At 42.1% G+C, this 23467-nt stretch overlaps 1 protein-coding gene across 1 annotated transcript in view; it reads left to right on the top strand.

The window, feature by feature from the left end:
* Spag17 (sperm associated antigen 17) overlaps positions 1-23467 on the top strand; it is a 226544-nt gene that overhangs the window by 185373 nt on the left and 17704 nt on the right. Inside the window, exons 39-45 of the mRNA XM_057793886.1 lie at positions 1338-1437; positions 1597-1644; positions 9238-9337; positions 10379-10472; positions 12124-12498; positions 18842-18978; positions 21356-21540. Of these exons, the coding sequence (XP_057649869.1) occupies positions 1338-1437; positions 1597-1644; positions 9238-9337; positions 10379-10472; positions 12124-12498; positions 18842-18978; positions 21356-21540 (1039 nt within the window). The remainder of the gene's footprint in view (positions 1-1337; positions 1438-1596; positions 1645-9237; positions 9338-10378; positions 10473-12123; positions 12499-18841; positions 18979-21355; positions 21541-23467) is intronic.

Below are 23467 nucleotides of genomic sequence, written 5' to 3' on the forward strand. Positions count from 1 at the left end.
TGGCCCCAGCAAGCTTGGCCATATCACAGCAACAGCACTAGAAATCTTACTGGGGTTGTGCCTTCCGTTATATGGCCGAGGCCCTAAGCTGGCTGCCTTGGGCTTCACTGAACCCTCCGACATGTCCAGTTCATCTTCCATGATCTTGACTTATATTCTTGTTTTGTTGCTACTGTTGTTATTGTTTATCTAGATTTTTCTTCTTAAGATTTCATATTGTGACAGTGATATTTAACTAAAAGTGACGGGCAGCCACCCCTTCAGGTGGCCATTATGGAAGAGGCCATCACAGTCACCGATACTCCTCTGTCCATGAATTCTGCCGCCACACTTCTATGAGGCAGGCCCTGCAACAGAGTTGCCAGTGAACATAAATACAAAAGGCCTTATTAAAACTGAATTTTGGGTAAATAATAATCTGCATTGTAAGTGTGCCCCAAATATAGCATGCTACATACTTATCTTTAGAAAATATGTTTAACTAAAATGCAAACTTCATTTATCTTTATTTTACCCTATGTTTGATCTTACAAACTTACCCTAGGTCATTTGAGCTTGTCACTCCTGGTTCAAGAAAACAGGCATGTGTGATGGAGGCAAGCCCACAGGCCACCCAATAGTAACAGTTAAACAAGTTGTGTTTCTCAGATTGCTGCAGGAGGGAAACAGCATCCGTAAAACTAACCTTGATGGTTACCAATGGTGATACAAAGTCAGCATCTCCCACTGTATTTCCTAAGATGTTCTTTAAGGTGGCTCCTCTAAAGCCATGAGTTTTACATTAAAACAAGTTTGGATAATATTTTATATTGTCTTACTTTCTTTAAGACTTACAACATACAGTAATTAAGGGCACAGAGAAGTCTCACAAGAAGAAAACTTACTTATCCTTGTCTAAATCAGTGTTTTCTAAGTTTTCCTGTCTTGACCAGGTATCCTATTCTTTCTCTGACAAATGAAATCTCACTGAGGCCATATGTCATAGACAAACTCTAAGAGCTATCACCCAAATTTCAAAACTGTGATATTCAGATCTTTGGAATGGGATAATAGGTACATGTTTAGGAAAAGAACCTCAGTATGAAGGCCAATCTGCTTTAATACGAGAAAATTCAGCTCCTTGCCATACAGTTTTCCTAGTGATGGAAGGCAAAATATTTATGTTTGAATCATAAAGATGATGTTCAATAACAGAACATGCCATGGAAAGTCCTCTAGTTGTTAAGTTTGGGTATGGAAATCCTCCAACACCATCAGTAAAGTTCAGATGAGGAATTGTGTAATGAAGAAATGTTATAAAGGAGTCAATGCTAACACTGAATGTGGTATTTTTTAAGTTGCAGCCCACCTAACGGATTTGTTCAAGCAATCTATGGCTTCCACTCCAGTATGTTCCCCAGACACATTCTCTAAAGATTTCTTTGAAAAGAAATGGAGGTAAGTGATGCTGGCTGTCCTTTCTGGTTAGTGCTGGTACACACAGAGAAAGGAGAGGTGTGGGGATCATTGCAGCCCTTCTCCCATGGCACAGTGATGACGTTGCCCTGTCATGTGGGGGCACTGCCTATTTCACCACATTTTCTTCTTTTCACATAGGGGTATGCCACCAGGAAAGAGCTGGAAAGAAAAGCTCGAGCAACAGAGGTAATTCTGACCCAGGGTAAACATAAGGCTGTGAAAATCCCAGTTGTGGGATCTTAGAGCTCAGGAGGCTACCAGGGCTACAGGCTCCCCACTGCCTCCTGACACTTCAACAAGACAAGGTGGCACTTGGGGCAGCCTGTTAGGTCATTAAGTAGATGTAGAAGCCCCCATCTCCTGCAGTTGAGCCCTCTGGTCCCTCTTCACACTTCTGGTGATTCTAATATACCAATAAACATTCGTCATATACACTCAGGGTTCCTGTTGCTTGCTTCAGGAATGTGTCCTGAGTGTGTTGATGTTTGTTTTCCCTACAGTCTGCACTTAAGATTTCAACTCCAGTTTTTTATCCATTAAGGAAACCAACTATATTTATATATCTGGGGCGAGATGGTCACAATAGTGTTGCTAGTTGTTTTTTACTCTTTACTCCTTGGGGGCCCGCTACCCAGCTCACAGATAATCAAACAAAGACCCTTTCTCTTACTTATGAATGCCCAGTCTTGGCTTAGTTTATTTCTAGCCGGCTTTTCTTTTCTTTTTGTAATTTTTAATTTTTTAAAAATTTTTCATTTCATATACCAAACCCAGTTTCCACTCCCTCCTGTCCTCCTGCTCCCTCCCCCTTTTTAAAAAAATCTCTTTTTTTTTTCAAAAAAAAAAAAAAAAAAAAAAAAAAACCTAGCCAGATTTTCTTAACTTAAAAGATCTACCTTTTGCCTCTGGGTTTTTGCCTTTTTCTATTCTGTATATCTTTTCTTACCATCCTACACCTTGTCAGGCTATGTAACTGGGTGCTAGCCCATGCATTCTCCTCTCTTCCTTTTTCTTTTTTTTTTTTTTGGTTTTTCTTTTTTTTTTATTAATTAATTTATTTAATTATTAAAGATTTCTGCCTCTTCCCCGCCACCACCTCCCATTCCCTCCCCCTCCCCCAAACAAGTCTTCCTTCCTCCTCAGCCCAAAGAGCAAGCAGGTTTCTCTGCCCTGTGGGAGGTCCAAGGACCACCCACCTCCATCCAGGTCTATTACGGTGAGCATCCAAACTACCTGGGCTCCCACAAAGCCATTACGTGCAATAGGATCAAGAACCCATTGCCATTGTTCTTCAGTTCTCAGTAGTCCTCATTGTCCATTATGTTCAGCGAGACCGGTTTTGTCCCATGTTTTTTCAGTCCCCGGCCAGCTGGCCTTGGTGAGTTCCCTATAGAACATCCCCATTGCCTCAGTGTATGGGTGCACCCCTCGCAGTCCTGAGTTCCTTGCTCGTGCTCAAGAAATTAGACCGTAAAAGGTTAATCAATCCAATTATAAAATGGGGCACTGAGCTGAACAGAGACTTTTCAACAGAAGAAGTTCAAATGGCCAAAAGTCACTTAAGATCATGCTCAACTTCCTTAGCAATCAGGGAAATGCAAATCAAGACAACATTAAGATACCATCTTACACCGGTCAGAATGGCTAAAATCAAAAACACCAATGATAGCCTCTGCTGGAGAGGTTGTGGAGAAAGGGGCACTCTCATCCATTGCTGGTGGGAATGCAAACTTGTGCAACCACTTTGGAAAGCAGTGTGGCGGTTTCTCAGGAAAGTCGGGTTCAACCTACCTCTCGACCCAGCAATACCACTATTGGGAATATACCCAAGAGATGCCCAAACATACAACAAAAGTATATGCTCAACTATGTTCATAGCAGCATTGTTTGTAATAGCCAGAACCTGGAAACAACCTAGATGTCCTTCAATGGAAGAATGGTTGAAGAAAATATGGAATATATACATATTAGAGTACTACTCAGCAGTAAAAAACAATGACTTCTTGAATTTTGCATACAAATGGATGGAAATTGAAAACACTATCCTGAGTGAGGTAAGCCAGACCCAAAAAGAGGAACATGGGATGTACTCACTCATATTTGGTTTCTAGCCATAAATAAAGGACATTGAGACTATAATTCGTGATTCTAGAGAAGCTAAATAAGAAGGTGAACCCAAAGAAAAACATATAAGCATCCCCCTGAATATTAACCTTCATCAGGCGATGAAAGAAAACAGAGACAGAGACCAACATTGGAGCACTGGACTGAAGTCTCACGATCCAAAGGAGGAACAGAAGGAGAGTGAGCACGAGCAAGGAACTCTCTTCCTTTTTCTTGCTCCCCTCTTTTCTTTCTCTCCTACTTATTCTCTCTACCTGGAAGCTCCGCCTAGTTCTCTCTTCTGTCTAGCTATTGGCCATTCAGCTCTTTATTAGACCAATCAGGTGTTTTAGACAGGTAAAGTAACACAGCTTCAGAGGGTTAAACAAATGCAATGTAAAAGAAGGCAACACATCTTTGCATCTTTAAACAAATGTTCCACATCATAAATAAAGTTAACACATATTCAACTAATATTCCACAACATTTCTCCCTTTTGTCTAAATAAAAATGAAAGGTTTTGACTTTAACATAGTAAAACTATATACAAGAAAAACAGTTTTTAAGTAAGAATTACATTCACAATATTCAGTACATTTGTATTTAGCAAATTCAGAGGAAATACTCCATTATCTATCTTATCATAGTGATTCCAAAGTTTTATACCTAATTTACTTTCTATCATTACGAAGGAAAACTATAACAGTAATTATATGGTCTTTAACTCCATCAAAGACCCTAGAAGGATGTAATATTACCAGAGACATCTGACTCCCTGAACAATCATCCAAAGTTCCTCTACAATATTGTAGCGTCCATCTTCACCTACAGGCCAGAATATCAGGCAGACTCTTCTATGAAGCTGGAATTTTAAAGGACTACCCCACTTCTCTTGGCAAAGTTCAACAGTCACTTCCCTGCGTGTCCTGCATATCTAGTCTGCATAGCACACTGTCAACAGTAAAGGCAAAATTAATTTTTTTGCCCAAAATCAGCCTTGCCACATTAAAAGCAAACTCCATATGGTGTTTCTTCAATGCCCATCTTCCTTTTATGAAGTATATTGGTGCTACCAGGATCAGATGTATCTCACTGTCATGAAAAACAGGTTATTAAACATCTTAAATGCCTTATTATGTAGGTCTTTGAAGTGTTTGAAAGTCATCTATCTGTCTAAAATATACCTGTTTAACCTTGAAAACATACCCAATGTGAATATAAGTTTGATTATTATAGATTAACTACTAACCTCATTTCTTAATTATACTTTATATTTTTAAATAAACTGCATAAGCACAAAACCCCAAACAAGAGTAAAAATATATATATGGTGTAAAAAAATTACTTTAAATTTTGCATTGCATGCCTATGCAAAATATTTGACTTTGTATTCTAATACAAAGTTGTCTTTATATTCTAAATTCCTATATTTCCATAAATGAAAACAAATATCCATAATTCACCAAATAACCAACAACCCCCCACCCCAATTCTTGGGAATATGGGTGTCATGTTCTCCAGACTGCTTCTGTCTGTGGACAAAGACATCTTTAGGGGTTCTGAGAAAATTGAGATAATGGTCAAGTACTAGGAAGACCAACTGTAACCTTTGTTGATATGGATCATCTGTCAAGATTTAGGACATCTTCCTGATCAAACCTGATTTATATCAACCCTGAAGAAATCCACAGCCTTTTGTTTCCTGTGAAATCTAAAGCAAAACATTTCTCCAAAACATTTTTTGAGTTCCATTTTACAAACACATTTTTTACTCCCTTTTTAAAGTTAAGGCATTCCTAAAGTATATAGACTATTTCAATCATTCCTCTTTCAATTCCAGCTCTCTTTGTAGCCAATGTTTGCTCATCGGCAATCAAAAATTGAAAATCAGCACAATACTACATAGGACCCAGATTCTCTGTGTATTTTCTGTCATTATGTGGCTTACTTTTTTATTACTTTATGTCTCTCTTTAAAGACTTTCCTCTATTATTTTTTAACTGTTTATTTTGTTCTATGATTTTCTATATCCTTTCTCTTTTCTAAAGCCTATGCACATTATTAAACACACTGTAAACTATTTAGAGTGTTTTTCCATCTGGATCTATCTTTACTGTGTATCTCTAATCTTTGTTGACCGCATGAGCCTTTAGACTTCTAAGTGGCATGGTCAGGACCTCCATGTGGTTTTGGCAGCTGGCTCCACCCACTTCCTGGTTTGTGAAAGCCACGCCTAAAGTTTGTGGCTCAGTTGGAGATGCATGACCAAGAGCCACAGTCAACCCCCCAGCTATGGAACGTCAGGGCGCTGCACTGTGGCAGGCATTTTTTTACTTAGTTTTTTTCTATTTAGTGTGGAAAGGGCTGTTTAAGTGTTCTGATGTGACGCAGAGTTTCTTAAAGGAGCTGTATCCAGTCTTGTTTGTTTGTTTTTCAGCTTTTTCAGGCCCTAAGGATATTTGAGCTTCACATTGGTACAGCAAAGTGTAGTGGTTGGGTTCTCTCTCTCTCTCTCTCTCTCTCTCTCTCTCTCTCTCTCTCTCTCATTTACTCCTAAATAAACCACACAGAGACTTTTTCTTAATTATGAATGCCTGACCCTAGCTTGGCTTGTTTCTAGCTAGCTTTTCTTAAATTATCCCATCTACCTTTTGCCTCTGGGCTTTTACTTTTTTTACTCCATGTCTGACTGTGTTGTTGGGTGGTTGACTTGGCATCTCCCTCTCCTCCTTTTCTCAGTCCCCTCTTTTTTCTCTCCCCTTCTATTTATTCTCTCTGCCTGGCAGCCCCACCTGTCCCTCTCCTGCCTAGCTATTGGCCATTCAGCTCTTTATTAGACCATCAGGTGTTTTAGACGCGCAAAGTAACACATCTTCACTGAGTTAAACAAATGCAACATAAAAGAATGCAAGGCACATTTGCATCATTAAACATTCCACATCATAAACAAATGTAACACATCTTCAACTAATATTCCACCACACATGAGTTGCTCCTTTCAGAAACATCACCTTCATTTACGTGTTGGGTTACATTTTGGGATGTATTTTGCTTCTCCACTTACAAGGTTGAACTGGAGGATGTATGTTGTCAGTACTGGAAGACACCTTTTGTTCCTACACATCGTAGGTCCCTGGCTGAGATCTCTGGAACAAAAGACAGACTGGTCAGTGGAAAGAATATGGATTTGTTTACATTTAATGTGAGACAGGGGATGTCATAAAGAAATGAAAATCCAAAAAGAACACTGGGCCTGCATATCTCTATGCCCCATTTGATGAATAGAGAGTTATGAATAAATATGACAGGAAAAGAGTATCACCTAATAGTAATAAACTGGTAGAACCAATGGGGCCTGAGTGCTCAGATAGTCAGGCATCCCTCCATCTTACAGATAGTGATGCTCTTTTCCTCTACACATGGGGAGGGCACGACTTGTGGGGGTCTCATGACCTTCTTCAAGGAAAGGCTAGAAAAACCCTTTCCAGGTTTTCTGGCCTAAAAACAGTGTATGAGAGGCTGCCAGTGGGGAATGAGACTGGATGTTCAGGGGACAGCAGGAGACAGTGACTTGCTTTTTTTAAAATGTACTTTTAAATTTTGTTACTAATCTCAAATTGCTATTCCTGTGAGGTGACGGACATGGCTAATAATAATAAAAATATCATTATGACCCCAAAATGATGAGAATTAACATGATGATTGTTTAAGCTGACAACTTCATACAGGCATTCAGTGCATTCCAGCTGCAGCTTTGTACATGCATCCAGTGCATTCCAGCTGCAGCTTTGTACATGCATCCAGTGCATTCCAGCTGCAGCTTTGTACATGCATTCAGTGCATTCCAGCTGCAGCTTTGTACATGCATTCAGTGCATTCCAGCTGCAGCTTCGTACATGCATTCAGTGCATTCCAGCTGCAACTTTGAACATGCATTCAGTGCATTCCAGCTGCAACTTTGAACATGCACTCAGTGCATTCCAGCTGCTGTTTTTCCTGCATCCCTCTTGTCCTTCTCTTTCCACTCCCAGCCTTCCTCCCACTCCCTCTCCTCTTTTCGCCCCCTCCCCCATCCCTGTCCCTTCTCGGATTCATGACTTTAGTTTGTTGTGTGGCTCATTTAGTCAGAGCTGTCTATGTGACTATGGATTGAGACTTTCCACTGGAGCCTGGTGGGGTCATCAGTCGGTACACAAACAAAGGCACTATCTCCCTCTCCCTGAGTCTAACAAGCAAGGCATAGGGCCCCCTGAGTCCCTCCTGCATCTGTCAGGCCCGTTCTCGTACAGGGTCTGTACATACATACATAGCTGTCAAGCGTCTATGAATATACTCTTTGAGCACCTTTTAAATTCTGTGCTTATTCATGAGTTACCCACTATTTTAACAATTGAAATATAAGTGTGAGTAGCTCATCACAGCTAGGGATGGCGAGACCCATAATTAAAGGTGTGGCATGAACAGAAAAAAAGCGAGAACAAGAAATGTGGGCTGAGGATAAGATAACCAGTATGTCAGGGGCACGGAAGGTGTACAGCGAATACGAGGTCCTACGGAAGAACCAACACTGAGCCTGGAACAAAGAGATGTCGGCCTCTGGATCTGCAGGTTCACTGCCTCCTGCTTAAGAACAGCTGTAAGAGAGCCGTGGACAACCTCCAGCCTGCCCGGCTTGATGGGAAAGTCCCGTGAGGCAGGAGACAGAGGCATTCAATGGCAAATTAAAGTTGTTTAAATAAGACGGGCATGCGGCCTGTGTACGGTCACTGGGCTCAGAGTCAGCATGTCCAGGAGCAGCTACAGTGTGATTTCTAGTGAACTCTACTATGCCGACTGGCTGTTTCACTTCAGGGATTCGGTTTCTTTACCTATAAAATATGAGGATTATCAGTCTGGATAGCTGACTGTTGCTTAGAAGGAACAGTTGTCAAGATCACAAGATTAAAGATGTATAATCCAGCTTGTTCAGCTCCACCCTGTATTGATTACGCCATAGAATAGGTATCTAGTCTCCCTACACCTTGAGGTTATTACTATAAAATGGAGATAACAAGGCTTACCCAATAACCCCAGTTTAGAGCCACTGGCTTGGCCTTCCCAGTAGAGGCATTATGATTCGGAAAACCCAGCTCACAGCAGTGCCATGGCTGCTCCTGCTGCTGCAATAATGGAAGCCTGTGACTGTCACTTCAACTCCAGAGAACCTCACAACATAAAAAAAAAAAAAAAAAAAAAAAAAAAAAAAAAAAACCTCAACCACTGGCACCTTGGCTTTAGACATTTCAGGTCAGCTGGCATCATTAGTCCCTGTCTCATACAAAAATCTGATTTACAAAGATTTACAAAGTAAGAAATGTGTCTGTAAACTGTGAACACGGCACCCCCAATAAAAGTCTCTGGGTGTCACACACCTTGAATCCCAGTAATTGGAAGGCAGAGGCAGATGGGTCTCTGTGTGCTCAAGGCCAAGTGTCTACAAAGCCAGTTCCAGGCCAGCCAAGACTAGGTAGTGAGACCCTGCCTCAACGGGAAACAAAAGAGTCCGTTTTCCCTTCTCAGTTTTACTGTCGGTGAGTGCAGTGGGATCCAGTGGGATCCGGGACTAACGCATGGGCAAATAACTTCTCAATGTGTTTTGTATGTTCTTTTGCATATCATTGTGGAAATGTGAACCAGGAACACTATTGAGAAAACACAAAATTACCTGTCGCAAATTAGGAACAAAGAAGTACCACCTTATTTTAAGTCTGAACTGGGCCCGCTATTTAAGACACAGGTAATTGAACGTAATTCATAATAATTTAATTTCTATAAAATGATGCTCTGCATGTTAATCTGTAAGCTTTTTTTCTGATGCTGTTTATTTGCCTATTGTAGCAATCTGACCAAATAATTTTCATGCTTCCCATCTATTTCCACACAAGCACATGGAGGGGACTTTCCCTCCTTCCCTCGTGTGAGCGACCCTCTTTTGCTTCCTTTCTAAGGTTTTCTTTGGGCCAAGTCCTTGCTGCTGCTTATTTGCCAACTGCTAACAAACTCTAATTATGGTTTTGTTTCATCAGAGCTCCATCAATCCTCAACTGTTAAAATACCATTAAGTTAGTGTGGGCTCTTAGAACCCCAGAGACACTGAGCATCCTCCTTTTCCATGCAAACCCACTCCTAAGACCCTAAGCCACAGACTAACCTGCCATTTAATGCCCTTCACTGCTCCTTCCAGCCCCTCACAGCCCCTCCTGGCCCCTAGCTGCCCCTCACAGTCCCTTGATGTCCCTCATGGCCTCTCACTCCCCCTCACAGCCCCTCACGGCTCCTCACGGCCCCTCACTGCCCCTCACGGCCCCTAACAACCCCTCACTGCCCCCACAGCCCCTCACTCCTCCTCACGGCCCCTCATGGCCCCTCTCTGCCCCTCGCTGCCTTTCACTGCCCCTCACAGGCCCCTCATGGCCCCTCTCTGCCCCTCGCTGCCCCTCACGGCCCCTCACAGGCCCCTTGCTGCTCCCTCAAAGTCCCTCATAGTCCCTCACAACCTCTCAGAGTCCCTTACCGCTGAAACTTCAAAACAAAGTGAACACTTTCATGTGTCCACAACGCCCTGGAGTTTTCGAAAATTAAGGATACTATTATTAATCAGAGGAAATTTCAAAAACCACGACTGGTTAACGAAGACTAGAGGTCAGTTAGTCTCTTACAGGATTTCAGCTTTCAACTTCATCCTCGGAGCCTTGTCAGCAGTGCCTGTTGACTTAACTAACATTTGTGACAGTTGTTAAGTGTGTATCTGAAGTACATCCTGTGCGTTTCCTTTAAGTATGACTATCTGGAGAAGCTTTCCAAAAACCTGCCTCCTGTTACAAAGAAAACGGAAGACACAGCCACAGCAGCTGTTCCGGATCTGCATTCAGGTAAGGTGTTTATATGACTCCTATTCCTGTCACCTGACCTAAACTGAGTCACGCCCCATGAGGCCCCTTGTGGATATCTAGCTCTTACCGACCATTGTCTTAATGACAACTAGTGACAGGATTTGCTATTACCTGCATACTACAGATATGCCTGAATTATATAAGGGGAGAAAGACATAAATTGAATTTCAGATTCATTTCTTGTGCCTAAGTGCGTTTAGATCTGACTAACCAAAGGAATAATGAAAGGTTTTTCTGAGAAGGTAGCATTCACATGGTCTCAAAATAACACGCATGCTTGTTAATTACAGCAAATAAAATGGAAACACATGGACAATGGAGATGCAGTATTTGACACCTTAGTTAAGAAGTCAAGTTTCACCAAATGGAAGGCTGTCAACCACTGAGAGTCTTTCTCTCAGAGTACATAGTAACTATACAGAATTCATGTCAAAAATCCTCGATCCAAATCTAATAAAGAGGACCTAGTAGATAAATGTGTCCCCTTCTGTAGACAGAGCACAGTGCAGCTGCGGTGGTCTCTTCACAAGCCAGTGTCAGGATAGACGTTTCGTCCATTGTAGAGCCCTTGGCCAACATGCGTGTGACCTTGGGTTCAGTCCCAGCACTGCAGACACCCACTCAGAGTCAGTACCTTTAAACCAAATGATGGGGCAATTGTCGTCATTCCAAAGAGACTGGATGACAGAGGAACAGCATGGAACAGACAGAAGCAGGAAAGTCACAAGTTTTATGAGGGTACTATTTAACAGAGGGCATTGCAGAATTGTTCATTTCTTAGAGATAGTGATGGGAGCATGGATGAAAGAGGACGTCCATATTCTCAACAGATGGATGCTGACAGGGTTGACAATGAAATGGGATTTCGTACTTCTTCTTGGTAAAAAGTGAAAAGTAAATAGCGCAAAGACCCTGGTAGAAGTTTCCACTGCTGAATGTCATCCCTACAGTTCATCTACCCAGAATGTGTGTGGCCAGAAAAAAGGCATATTCTTTCAAATAGAGCTTGCTAAGCAGAGATCGAGGCTGGAGAAATCACTTATAGTTGTGGTGAGGCGAGATCAGGTGATCTGAGTTCACGGGGCTCTGCGTTATCAGTTAAACTTGCCACACCTTGGAGAAACAAGAGTAAGCCAAGCCCACTCCACTGGGGCAGCGGCAGCTAGCAGCATGCTCATCCAGGTCTCATATACACAAGCTGAAATCTATGTGCCTCCCCAATCATACATACATTTTTTTAAACTTTGTTTCATATTGTACCTGTTGCTTAAAGATACATGTTTTAATGAAGAGATAAATTTTTAGAAATCATTTTTGTTTAGTAGGTGAATGCGGAGGCAGATTGCTTAGCCTCAGGCTGGAGACAGTTCCAGCTGGCCATAATGCCCACAAGATCCAGCCAGTTCCTAGGGAGGATTTGCTCTGCAGGAGCTGCCTTGTTTGTTAGTGGCAAACACCAATCATTATGAGGAATCTTTCAATGATGGCCTCGTACCATCATCGTATGAGGAGAATGGGGAGCACTTTTTTCATTGAGAAATTCATTGTTCAGTGTTGCCTGTACAAGTGCTACTTGTCCCTGTTTCATTGGCCATAATGTAACTTGCATTGTTTGTTCGGGGACTTGCAGATTCCACACTGACTTCAGTTGTAGAACAAGAAGCTGCAAATATACCTCCCCTTCCAAAAGAAGAGATAGCTGAGAATATCAAGGAGCCTGCTAGCCTAAGTGATACGGAAAATGTAACCCAACCTATCAAGAAGTCTTCTAACCAAAACCAAACTGAAAATTTAGCACAACCTACCCAAGAGTCTGAGAGTCAAAAGGAAACCGAAAATGTAACCAAATCTACCAAGGAATCTGATATTCAGAACAAAAGTGAAACTTTAAAAATATCTACTAAGAGGTCTGCTAGCCAAAACCAACTTGAAATTTTAACAAAATTTGCCAAGGAGGCTGCAAGTCAAAACCAACTTGAAAATGTCACCAGACCTCCTAATGAAGGTATGGCTACCACTTGCTTTATCTCACAGGTTTGAAGTAAATGCTGTATTTCTTCAGAATACAGGATTCTCCTGTCTTGTGTCTCTGGCACTGATATTTCAGGCACCTACTGCCGTGCCCAAACATGGATGCTGAAGATCCAAGCTCAGGTCTTCATGTGCAGCAAGGGCTCCACTAACTGACCCTTCTCCCAGTACCTCCAAATGTATACGTTTAAGAGATTACTCGGGGGGAGGGAAAGTGGTATTGGTTGCTCCTCTAGAGTACTAAGATTCCATTCTAAGCAGTCACATGGAGCTTCCAACCCTCTGTAACTCTGGTTCCTGGATAGCCAATATCTCTTCTAGCTACCTTGGGCACTAGATATACATAGTACATAGACATACATGCAGGCAAAACACTCATGCACACAAAACTTTTAAAAGAAGCAATTACACCTATTTGAGAAGATGAAGCAATATGTTTATAAATTTAGGCTAGCCTGTCTCTACCTCCCGGGTGCTGGGATTAAAAGCATGCTCCACCACCACCTGGCTCCTAAGAAAATCTTAAACAAGAGTGGAAACATGTACAGAGTATTTTCTAACAAAAAAATAACCTTAAATTTGTGTTAATATACAAAAATCCATACTAATGTAAAATATTTGGGATTAATAGTTGCTTTTTAGTTTAAAGTAAGTTCAATAATCTACCCTTTCACCCTGTCATTCCTATAGCCCACTTTTTCTCTTTTCAAAAAAGATCCTTGAATCTAATCTCCTTTGTTTAGCATTTTTCCTGACCATGACCAATAACAATTTGTAACCAATTCTCCTGAAGGATAACAAACATCCATAACCCACCAAATGACCAAAAATCACCCACCATACCTCTTGGGAGTCTGGGCATCATGTTCTCTAGACTGCTTCCTGTTGTCTTGGGGCAACAGCATTTTTAGGGGGCCTTGAGAAAATTGAAATAATGGTCAAGTCCTGAGAGAGCTAGCTGTATTTTTTGTTGTTGTTGTTTAGTCTATGAATGATGGGAAAGTGTAGAGCTTCTCCGAAGTCCTGGATGGAGTAGTGTGTGATGCTGGGCCGTCTCAGCTAGCATATTTAAAATTGTTCTGAATGCATAATTTTGAGGAAACTGCTACAGAAGCATCTGGGGAGGCTAGATAACCTGGGCTACTTGTTTTCATTGGTGTTTGGTCCTTTATTAATTCTGAAAACACACAAACTTTTAAAGGTTATATATACATATATATAACATATAATATATCATATGTATTTATATACATTGCAAATATACTATATCATATATTTATATATAATCTGCATTAGTACAAGTATGGAATGTGCAGTGTGTACAAGTCAGCTAAAGATGTATCTTTTTGTTCTGCATTTGAGCAGGTAAAAGGCATCTGTCAGCTTTATAAGTTCATTTGTACTGTACAACCGTTATCCATGCCATATAAAAGGATGACATTTAATAATAAGTCATAAGAACTCTGCAGCCAGCCGGGCGGTGGTGGCGCACGCCTTTAATCCCAGCACTTGGGAGGCAGAGGCAGGCGGATCTCTGTGAGTTCGAGACCAGCCTGGTCTACAAGAGCTAGTTCCAGGACAGGCTCCAAAACCACAGAGAAACCCTGTCTCGAAAAATAAAATAAAATAAAATAAAAGAACTCTGCAGCCAACAAGATTTATCATGCCCATCCAGTCTCAGAGCTGTTACCATGTAAAGGAATCGGCATATATGTCACCTATCCTTTAGTCTTCTTGATTTCTTTTTTATGTCTATAGCCAAGATTTTCAGGAGGTCTCTCCCAGTCAAATCTGATCATTAACTTTGAAGAGAACCATAACTTTGCTTCCTGTGGAAACAAAGGCATAACCTCTCCTCCAGTGCAACATATTTTCTGACTTCCATTTTGAAATTAAGATTTCCTTAAAATTTATAGGTTAGTTTAATTTATCAGTTTACAGAATAAAATGTCTCTCAACAGCTATGGTTTTTTGTACATTAGCATTTTTTTAAAAATGCAAAGTCAACAAAGCACCACACTGGAACCAGATATCCTGTGTATTTCCCATCTTCACGTGGCTTATTTTTTATATTACTTTACTCTTTCTTTAAAGACTTGATATTTTTAAACTACTTTTTATGTGACTGTCTATACCCATTTTCTTTTCTCTAGCTTCCAAGCACATTTTTAAGCATGCTCTATTTGTTCAGATATTTTTCTCAGCCTGGACCTGGTTTTCTGGGCATCTGCGCATTCTATGACTATGAGACAAACCTTAAATGACCACACCAGCTGCTGAATGACTCTAGCAGCTGACTCCACCCCCTCAGTTCCCTGAGCCTCATGTGGGTGAATGTACTGCCCCAGATCTAGAAAGCTGTTATGTTTGTTATGTGGCAGGCATTTTTACCTAGCATGCCAGCTGCTCAAGTGCTCTGCTGCCCACCAGGTCCTCTGAAAAGAGCTGCACCTCTGTATGCAGAGCCTACCTGCAAGATGGCTCTCTTGGGCTCTGTGTGGATATTGAGGCCCCATGTTGACATCGTACGTAAGCATACTTTTCTTTGTGCCGCCAGCTCCCGAATAATGCCAGAGACTTATTGTTAATTATGAATACTCATCCTATAGCTTAGGCTTGTTACTAACTTGTTGGCAGAAGTTTCTGTCCTGCCCAGTCCCGCAGCCATTCAGTCCCAAAGAAAAACACAGAGGCCTGCGTTAATTATAAACTGGTTGGCCTATTAGATCAGGCTTTTTTCTTACATCTTAAATTAGCTCATAATTCTTGTTTGTGTTAGCCACGTGGCTTGGTACCTTTTATCAGCAAAGCATTTTCATCTCGCTTCCTCTGTGTCTGGGTAACGACTACAGACTGTGTCTTTCCTCTTCCCAGAAGTCTGCTGTTCATGTCACCCCACCTCTACTTCCTGCCTAGTCTCCCCATCTATACTTCCTGCCTGGCTACTGGCCAATCGGCGTTTTATTAAAGCAATACAACTGACAAATCTGTACAGGGTACAAGATCATTGTCCCACAGCACTAACTAGCTCTTATAACTTAAATTAGCCAATGTATATTCATCTACATTCTATGATGTGGCGTCACCACTCTTCCACCTTGCATCTTCTGTTTCCTCTCTGTGTCTCCTGCCATGTCCCACATGCCTTGATTCCTCCTCTTCTCTCTACCTGGAAGTCCCGCCTATACCCCCTTCCTAGCTTTTGGCCATTCAGCTTTCTATTATACCAGTCACAACAATATAACTTCACACAGTGTACAAATATCCCACAACACACAAAGACATAAAAGATCCCTGTGGTGGTTGTGATAAGAGCTTGTGGCAAGAGAATGAAGACGTAGAAGGTGGAGGCAGCAGGAAGTGACAGAAAATGTGCAGATAAAAATTATCAAAGACTTGCATTCACATGGCCAAGTGGAGAGGAAGAAAGATGGGCTGAGGAGATGCCTGGTTGGTAAAACGCCTACCACGCAGCATGAGGACTTGAGTTTAACCACCCAGACACCCACATATAAAGACCTGGATGCAACAGCGCATGCCTGTCGTTCCAGAGATATGGAGGCAGAGACAGGAGGATCCTGGAGCTTGCTGGCCAGCAAGACTAAGCAAGTCGGTAAGCCCCAGTTCAGCAAGAGATGCTGTCTCAAATGTTAAGGTAGAAAGCAATTGAAGAAGATAGCCAGCATCAACATCTAGCCTCTGCACATCTCATGCACCACACTACACACATACACAGAAATGTGTGCTACACATCCAACATATGCACACATAAGAGAAAGACGGTAAGGAGCTAATTACTTAGAAATAAATCATGGACGTGAAGCCAGTAAGCCTGAATGAGTATGTGAGAAAAAAAGGAGAATCAAGATTCCAAAGTTAACTTATTTAACATGCTGTGGGGCAAATAATTTTTAGTTTTTCCATCGCCTCTTCTGCCAGAAATCATGGCATTCACATGAATATATGCATAAGAGGCTTATGAAAATTGAGCTGTTAATGTACATGAACTGCTTAGTGCAGCACACAGCATAGCATACTCCTCGTCAGCATTTTCTATCAGGAGTAATAACCGTGTGAGCAGATAATTAGTCCCCATTGGATCAAGCTGTTACAATGGATGCCTACATGAAGAATGGTGGCCCGTAGACATCAGAACGCTAACTGCTAAACTCTACCTCCAGAAATTCTGCTTGCTTTGATTGACAGTGGGGCCTGTCTAACCTATGGCCTGGGAATCTGTTTTTCCAGAAGCTACCCTGAGATAGCAGTGCCTAGAAAGTTTTGGGGCCCTGTGGAATCCGATTCGTGTTTCACATTCCAACTCAGACGCTCACTCACTATCTCTTTGGCGAGTTCATTTTTCTTCTGAATTTCTGCTCTCCTCATCTATAAAGAGGTAGAATATGTTGTGTTCACTAGGGCTTTTTGATTTTTTTAAATGAGAAAACACAAATTCAATTAAAAATGGGAGAGGTAGTAGGTTTACTTCTGCTCAAAAGCAAACCAGAGACAAGGAGTTGGGGCCAGCCCCACAGGTGGCTGCCTCTGGCTCCTAGGTCTTCCATGAGTGCTGGTTTGCTGGTTTGCTTGTCTTCACAGTCTTACTGTCTTCCTCTTGCCCCATCAACTTCTTGCCTTCACTTGGTTCTGTTCTCATCTACAAAGGACAGGTTACTTCCACGTGGCAGGCATCCTGACCCTAGAGGCCCAATCCAACTCTTCGAGATCTACAATTCAATAGGCAAAATGGTGTTATCCCTGACAGCTTTGGTAGAATTATCCAGACACATTCTTTATGGCTCTACTTGGGGCATGTGCTATCCTGATGACCAAATGCCGTGGACCCCGATGGATGTGGGTTAAGACTGAAAGCGGAAGGAGGTCTAGCTAGGACACTGAGAATGGCAGCTGATAGGCTCCCTTCGGCCACCTTAGGCTCCCTCAGCCCCGCTCACAGACCTCAGCACCCTACCCTCCAGGTCCTGTCAACCCGTCCTCAGCTTCCTACAGCAGCCTCTTGCTTCTAGTGTCCTCACTGCCCTCACTTAGATGGCTTTTCAAGGACAAAACAATTTGCTCTACATAGAATTAATTTTCAATGTGGTGCAAACTCAGGTCTTTTTTTTTCTCACTTTGTGACCTGAAGCACCCCCATATTTGTGTGTGTGTGTGTGTGTGTGTACGCATGCATGCAATTGTCCGCTACTTTTGTGCAGATGTCTGCAGAGGCTAAAAGAGAGTGTCAGATTCCTCAGAGCTGGAATGACAGGTGGCTGTGAGCTTCCTGATGTGGATACAGGGATGGGAGCTCAGGTCCTCTGGAAAAGCAGCAAGTACTCAGCCATCACTAAGCCATCTCTCTAGTACCCCCACCCCAACAAAAGAGTTTTAAGTGGGATGACTTAAGTACAATTTTTAGTTGAACCTCCTGACTATTTGGAGTGAATATAAACGTGGTAGCTTTGTGGATGATTCACTTCTTCTCCCTCCAAATGACTGGGAGAGACCAAAAAAATACACAAGTCTAAAGATATAAATATCTGGTTTAATTCGTTTATAATTACTATGCCATATTTTAGAGCTATAGAAATCAAAATAGAATCTAAATTTCTTAATGGCGTACCCCCTTAGCACAAGGAAATCTTTTAGAGTTGCTGTTTCAGCGGCTGCTCTTGCTCATTTCATGGTAAGGATCCTGAAAGTGTATGGAGAGCTCATCATAGGGAAGTTACAAGAAAAATGAGAATTCTAGTTTCTTAGTGATGCTAACAGCATCTGCCTGCCATCTCATAGAGAAGTTGCAAGAAACAGAGATAGGGTAATACATGTAGAACAGCCTTGCAAAATGTACAAATAGAAAATGGGACCTGATAAAAGCTTTTATTCCTTTTAAATAAGCTCTCTAGGGCTTAATGACAGGGACGGAGATGGAGAAATGGCTCAGCCATCCAGAGCATTGTTCTTGTAGAGAAAGAGATTTATTTCCCAGAACCCACATTGGACAGTTCACAACCACCTGCAACTTGAGATCCAGGGGATCCAATGCCTTCTTCTGACCTCTGGGGAATATGCACCTACACACACACACACACACACACACACACTAGCAAGCACATGCACATGTACACACACTTGCACATGCAAATACGTGCACATATGCATGTCCATAAATAACAAAGTAAGTATTTTTTGAAAAAATAAAAACTAATTTGAATAAAATGACTAGAGAAGTTTCCAGACTGGTCCATGCTTATCTATGCTCTGGCAATGTGACGCGTATCTTAGCTGTGCCCTGATGTATGCTTTTTCTCTAACAGAACCAGACATTTTTATGCCGATCAAAATTCCAACCCAGTCATTGCTGCAGGATGTTACTGGACAAGCAAGAAAAGAGAAAGTGAGGTTACCTCATTATTTGATGGGTTCCAAGCCCAAGTCTCAACCTCTTGCCAAGGTAACAGAGAAACTTGGACATGTCTCCCAGGGCATTCTGGGTAATTGAAATCACTGAGGCCCATGCCTGTCCTGTGCACTACCTACTCTTTCTCCACGGGGGCATAGAAAAGGCAGTGCCTTGCTGCCACTGGCTCACACCAGCTTCTGAGTTCCATCAGCCAGTTGGCAGGTTCCTAGGAATAGTCACTTTGGAGAAAATTATTCAAGTGCTCTCTACTGGCAAAAGGGATCACTAGCCTCCCATCTCATTGTTAGCCAAGGCTATGCCATTTTTAAACTTCCTCCATTTTGGGTAAATGGTGATAATTCCTGAAGCTACAGTCCTTTGTATTTGCAGAACTAAAGTCACTTGTTTGCTTAGAAGCTTGCCTCCCTGCCCTGTGGACCCTCAGTTAAGGACAACCACCAGGGCTATATGTTGATCACCTGGCATTCTATGCTCAACACTGCCTGGTCCCCTCTAGGAACTGCAAGCCCTGAGCCAAAGAAAAGGAAACTTTTTAATCTCCTTCCACAGCTGCTTCCTCTGAAACCTGTAAGAAGGGACTCCTGGCTCTGTCACATGTATTAGATGTCTAGGGTAGCATAAAGAGACAGAAGGCAGAAAGAAACCAGAGTCTGACTTCAACAGATGGGGCTGTGTGAGTTAGCACAGCACGCTGAGGGGAGCCTCCTCTCGGGTAATGAAGGGAGCCAGCAAGGGGGGAAAGCTAGCTGGGGGTGAGGGAGGGGCTTTGGAGTGCGGACATTGATGCAGGTGTAGGGGCTATGTGTGGATCTGTGGTCTCATGGGAGACAGGCTGGCTGTCCCTACAGGCACTTCCCTTTGGGTGAGGGCAGCTGAATCTCACAGCTACGCTATCAGTGGGGCCTGCTGTCTTCTCTGAGCCCTTGCCTGTCTGTGGCGTTAACAACCTATCTCATAACCTCTAATCCCAAAGGACTGTGCCCCTGAACTGAAACCCCAAAACCTTCCACTTAACAATGTTTAGGATAAAGTCCAAAGAACTTAGGCCAGCACAAAGTATGATCTCATGTTGCTGGAAATAAAACAATAAATTCATGAGTTTGCTGGGAACAAATTTTTAATATATAATTCTGCATAACGGGGTGCCAGCATACAGAAAAGGCAAAAATGACTGGCTGGCTTTGATAAGACAGTGGGTTTTTTAAAATATTGTTCTCCTATGTTATGGTCATACTGTCCCATCCCACCCTATCATAAGAAATCCGTGTTCTCTTCCCCTGTAGGTCAGGACATGCCCTCTTCCCAAATTCCTTACCTTGTTGGCTTAGGATACAAAACTTTACTTACCTAATTAAATAATTTGAGACTTGAGACAGCCCCCTCTCATGATCTTGGGCTCAATCACATCACAGAGTTTCCAGCTCTCAATGTCCTGAGAGCAGCAGGCACCAGCCACCCTCCAGAGAGAAAGAGCCCAGCTCCTCTCATTCTCTGTGACTCCGATAAACACTAGGAGCTCCTCATATTGAAAATGGAGCATTACAATATATTTGTTAAACTTGCTCTTTCACCCTACCCTGCCTGGCTCACCCTCCTTCAGCCACTGCAGGTTTCTCTCGTCTCTCTCTTCCTCAACACCTTTTAGATAAAGTTTTCCCACCAGCTCTGATAGGAATGCTTCCTTATGCTCACAAGTTAAAAAAATAGCTATCATTTCTTTACTACCATGACAGATGCTGGCTGTCATATTAGAATACCTTGTATATGTAACTGATAATCACACTTGGAAGCATGACTGTCCACATGAATTACATAGCCGTTTGTCAGATATGCAGATTCGGGCTCTCTAAGTCTGATGTGTGACAGGGGAGTCTGCAGTTTCATCTCCAGGTGACATTGGTGATGAGCGGAGGGCAGAGATTCCTCTGTGACTTCCTGATCAGCACAGTTAGCAATACCAGAGAACTTTTTAAATGCCCACCCCTCCTTACTCCAGACACAAGGAATCTGAAACTCCCAGAACAGGAACAGGAACCTTGAGTCTTCCAGAAGACTCTGAGGAAGCTAACCAACTCCATCAAAGAGCATGGATCTGAGAATCAGGCGAACTTGGGATAGAGATTTTGCTACTTAAGCATTTGAGCAAATGACCTTTCAACTCTAAATGTGTACTTTCTTTTGTTCAGAGACTCTCTGGTAGGGTGGAGAGAGGAGTGGGGCTTTCCAAATCATGCAGGGGAGAGCTTGAGGCTCCAACTGAACAATAGGGATATTGTAAGGACTGCATGAGATCATAAATCTTTTACGTCTTCCCTCGGCCACACAGTCATCCTTCTCTGGTGTCAGCAGTGTTTTCTTTAATCAGAAATTCCCCCTTTTACTTGATCATTTTTTCTGCTCTCCAAAGGTAGAAGATTCTGTTGGGGGGAAAGTGAATACGTCTTCCATTGCATCTGCCGCTATTTATAACACAAACGCATCCCCTTTCGGGTTCCACCTTCTCCCCCCGGCGGTGAAGTTTGGAGTGCTTAAAGAGGGACACACCTATGCAACAACTGTGAAACTCAAGAATGTCGGTGTGGACTTCTGCAGGTGAGGCAAAGGCACCAAGTGCCTGCCCGTGTTCCTCTAAAGATTGTCTCTCCTGTATTGACGACTCTTAGCCAAACTATAACAACATTTTGAATCCTGAATAATCATAGTTCATTTCTTGATCCTTTCATTCATTCTTTGACAAATCAGCATTGACTGGGCTCCACTAATGTGATAACTGCTCTCATGCCTTCCGTAAATCATTTCTCATGCTTCATTCAGCAGGAGCCACTCACTCAACTCTAAATTTGACCTAGCAAAGAACAAACAATTTGTACAAGCACTGCAATAATCAATACTCAGAACTTGAGAGCGTACGTCCCTTCTTTTCTTTGTGTTGCTGCTATAAGCACCATGACCAAAGCAACTTAAAGAAGAAAAGGGTTTGTTTTCATTTACACTATTCCATCATGAAGGGCAGGAACTCAAGTAAGGAACGTGGATTTAGGAAAAGAAGCAGAGACCATGGGGGAACACTGTTTACTGGCCTGCTTTCTTACACAACTCAGAACCACCACAGGGTGGCAGCACTCCATCAATCATTGATCAAGACAATACACCCATAGTGTCTGGTCCAGCCTTGACAAAAATACCACTTGCGGGGTAGGGGCATGGGGATTTAGAAATGTTAGTAAAGAATACGAAGATGCAAGTAAAATTAATAAAACAGAAGAACATAGTGAATAGTGCCAGGAGGGAGTTCTAGTGAATACTGAAATCACCCACATTTAATTTCCAATTACCTAAAATGCCTCAACCCTAAGAGGTAGGAATAAGATTTTAAAAAAAAAAAAAAACTATTAACATAATATGAGGAAATGAACAGACCAGTTGAAGGTCACAGGCTACATCCATAGTTAAACATTCTGTTGCTAGGACAAAGCAAGTCACACTCACATACTAGACCAAAGCATTCTGTAGGCAAACCACTCCCTGGGTGGAATCTAATGTTATCTCCTTAAGGGAATTGGAACCTTAGTTGGATCCTTAGACTTTTGTTTGAGGTAGAAACATATCTACTTCTCTATTCCTGAAATATAAGGTCTGGCTGTTAGACACACCTGTTGACAATAACCTTGAGAAAGCAGAACTCTCTACTCTGAATCTAGGCAGGACCTTTGCTTGAGGTAGAAACACGATAACCTTGAAGGAATAGAGGTAAATTCCAATTCTCTGACCTTTGGTCAACATGGAAATAGGCTCACATTTTTGGACCTCCACACCACAGACTTGCTTACAGGCCAATCTGATGGACACAGTTTCTCATCTGGTTACCTCTTCCCAGGTATGCCAAGTTGACAATTGATATTAGCCATCACACTATATTTAATCACCAACTGTGATTATCTCAATCAACATTTGTTTATACCTGATAGGGAAAGCTCTCTCAAAAGGTATTAGGCACATTTAAGAACTATGACAGGTTATCATAGGATACATAAATATTTCCAAAGATTATTGCAGTGGTGCAAGTATTTTTTGTGTCAAGAGCAGTCAGAATCTACTCATTCAGTGGGAATTCTATATACAATATATTTCGCCTGCCCCCAATCCTCATGTATGTCTCAGACTTGTTTGCTCTACACCTCTATCGCTTTGTATATGTTATTGTAATATTCATTTTTAATTATGTATATGCATGCATGTCTGCCTATGTCTACATGCACATGAGTGTGAGTGTCCCCAGAGGTCAGAAAGGTCCTTTCAGTCTCTAGATTGCAGTTACAGGAAGTTGTAAAACAGTGGGGATGCTGGGACCAGAACTCAGGGCCTCTGGAAGACTGAGCAGTATGGGCCTTTAACCACTAGCTAACTCTCCGGCCATTGCTTTATAGATTTTGACCTGTGTTTACTCATTCGGCCTTGATTCAGTGCCTGGTAGCCACTCTTGTTCAACATTTCTGTGTATCTTAATTTATTTTTAGAG

This window comes from Chionomys nivalis, chromosome 18 (assembly GCF_950005125.1).
Source record: "Chionomys nivalis chromosome 18, mChiNiv1.1, whole genome shotgun sequence".
Taxonomy (NCBI): domain Eukaryota; kingdom Metazoa; phylum Chordata; class Mammalia; order Rodentia; family Cricetidae; genus Chionomys; species Chionomys nivalis.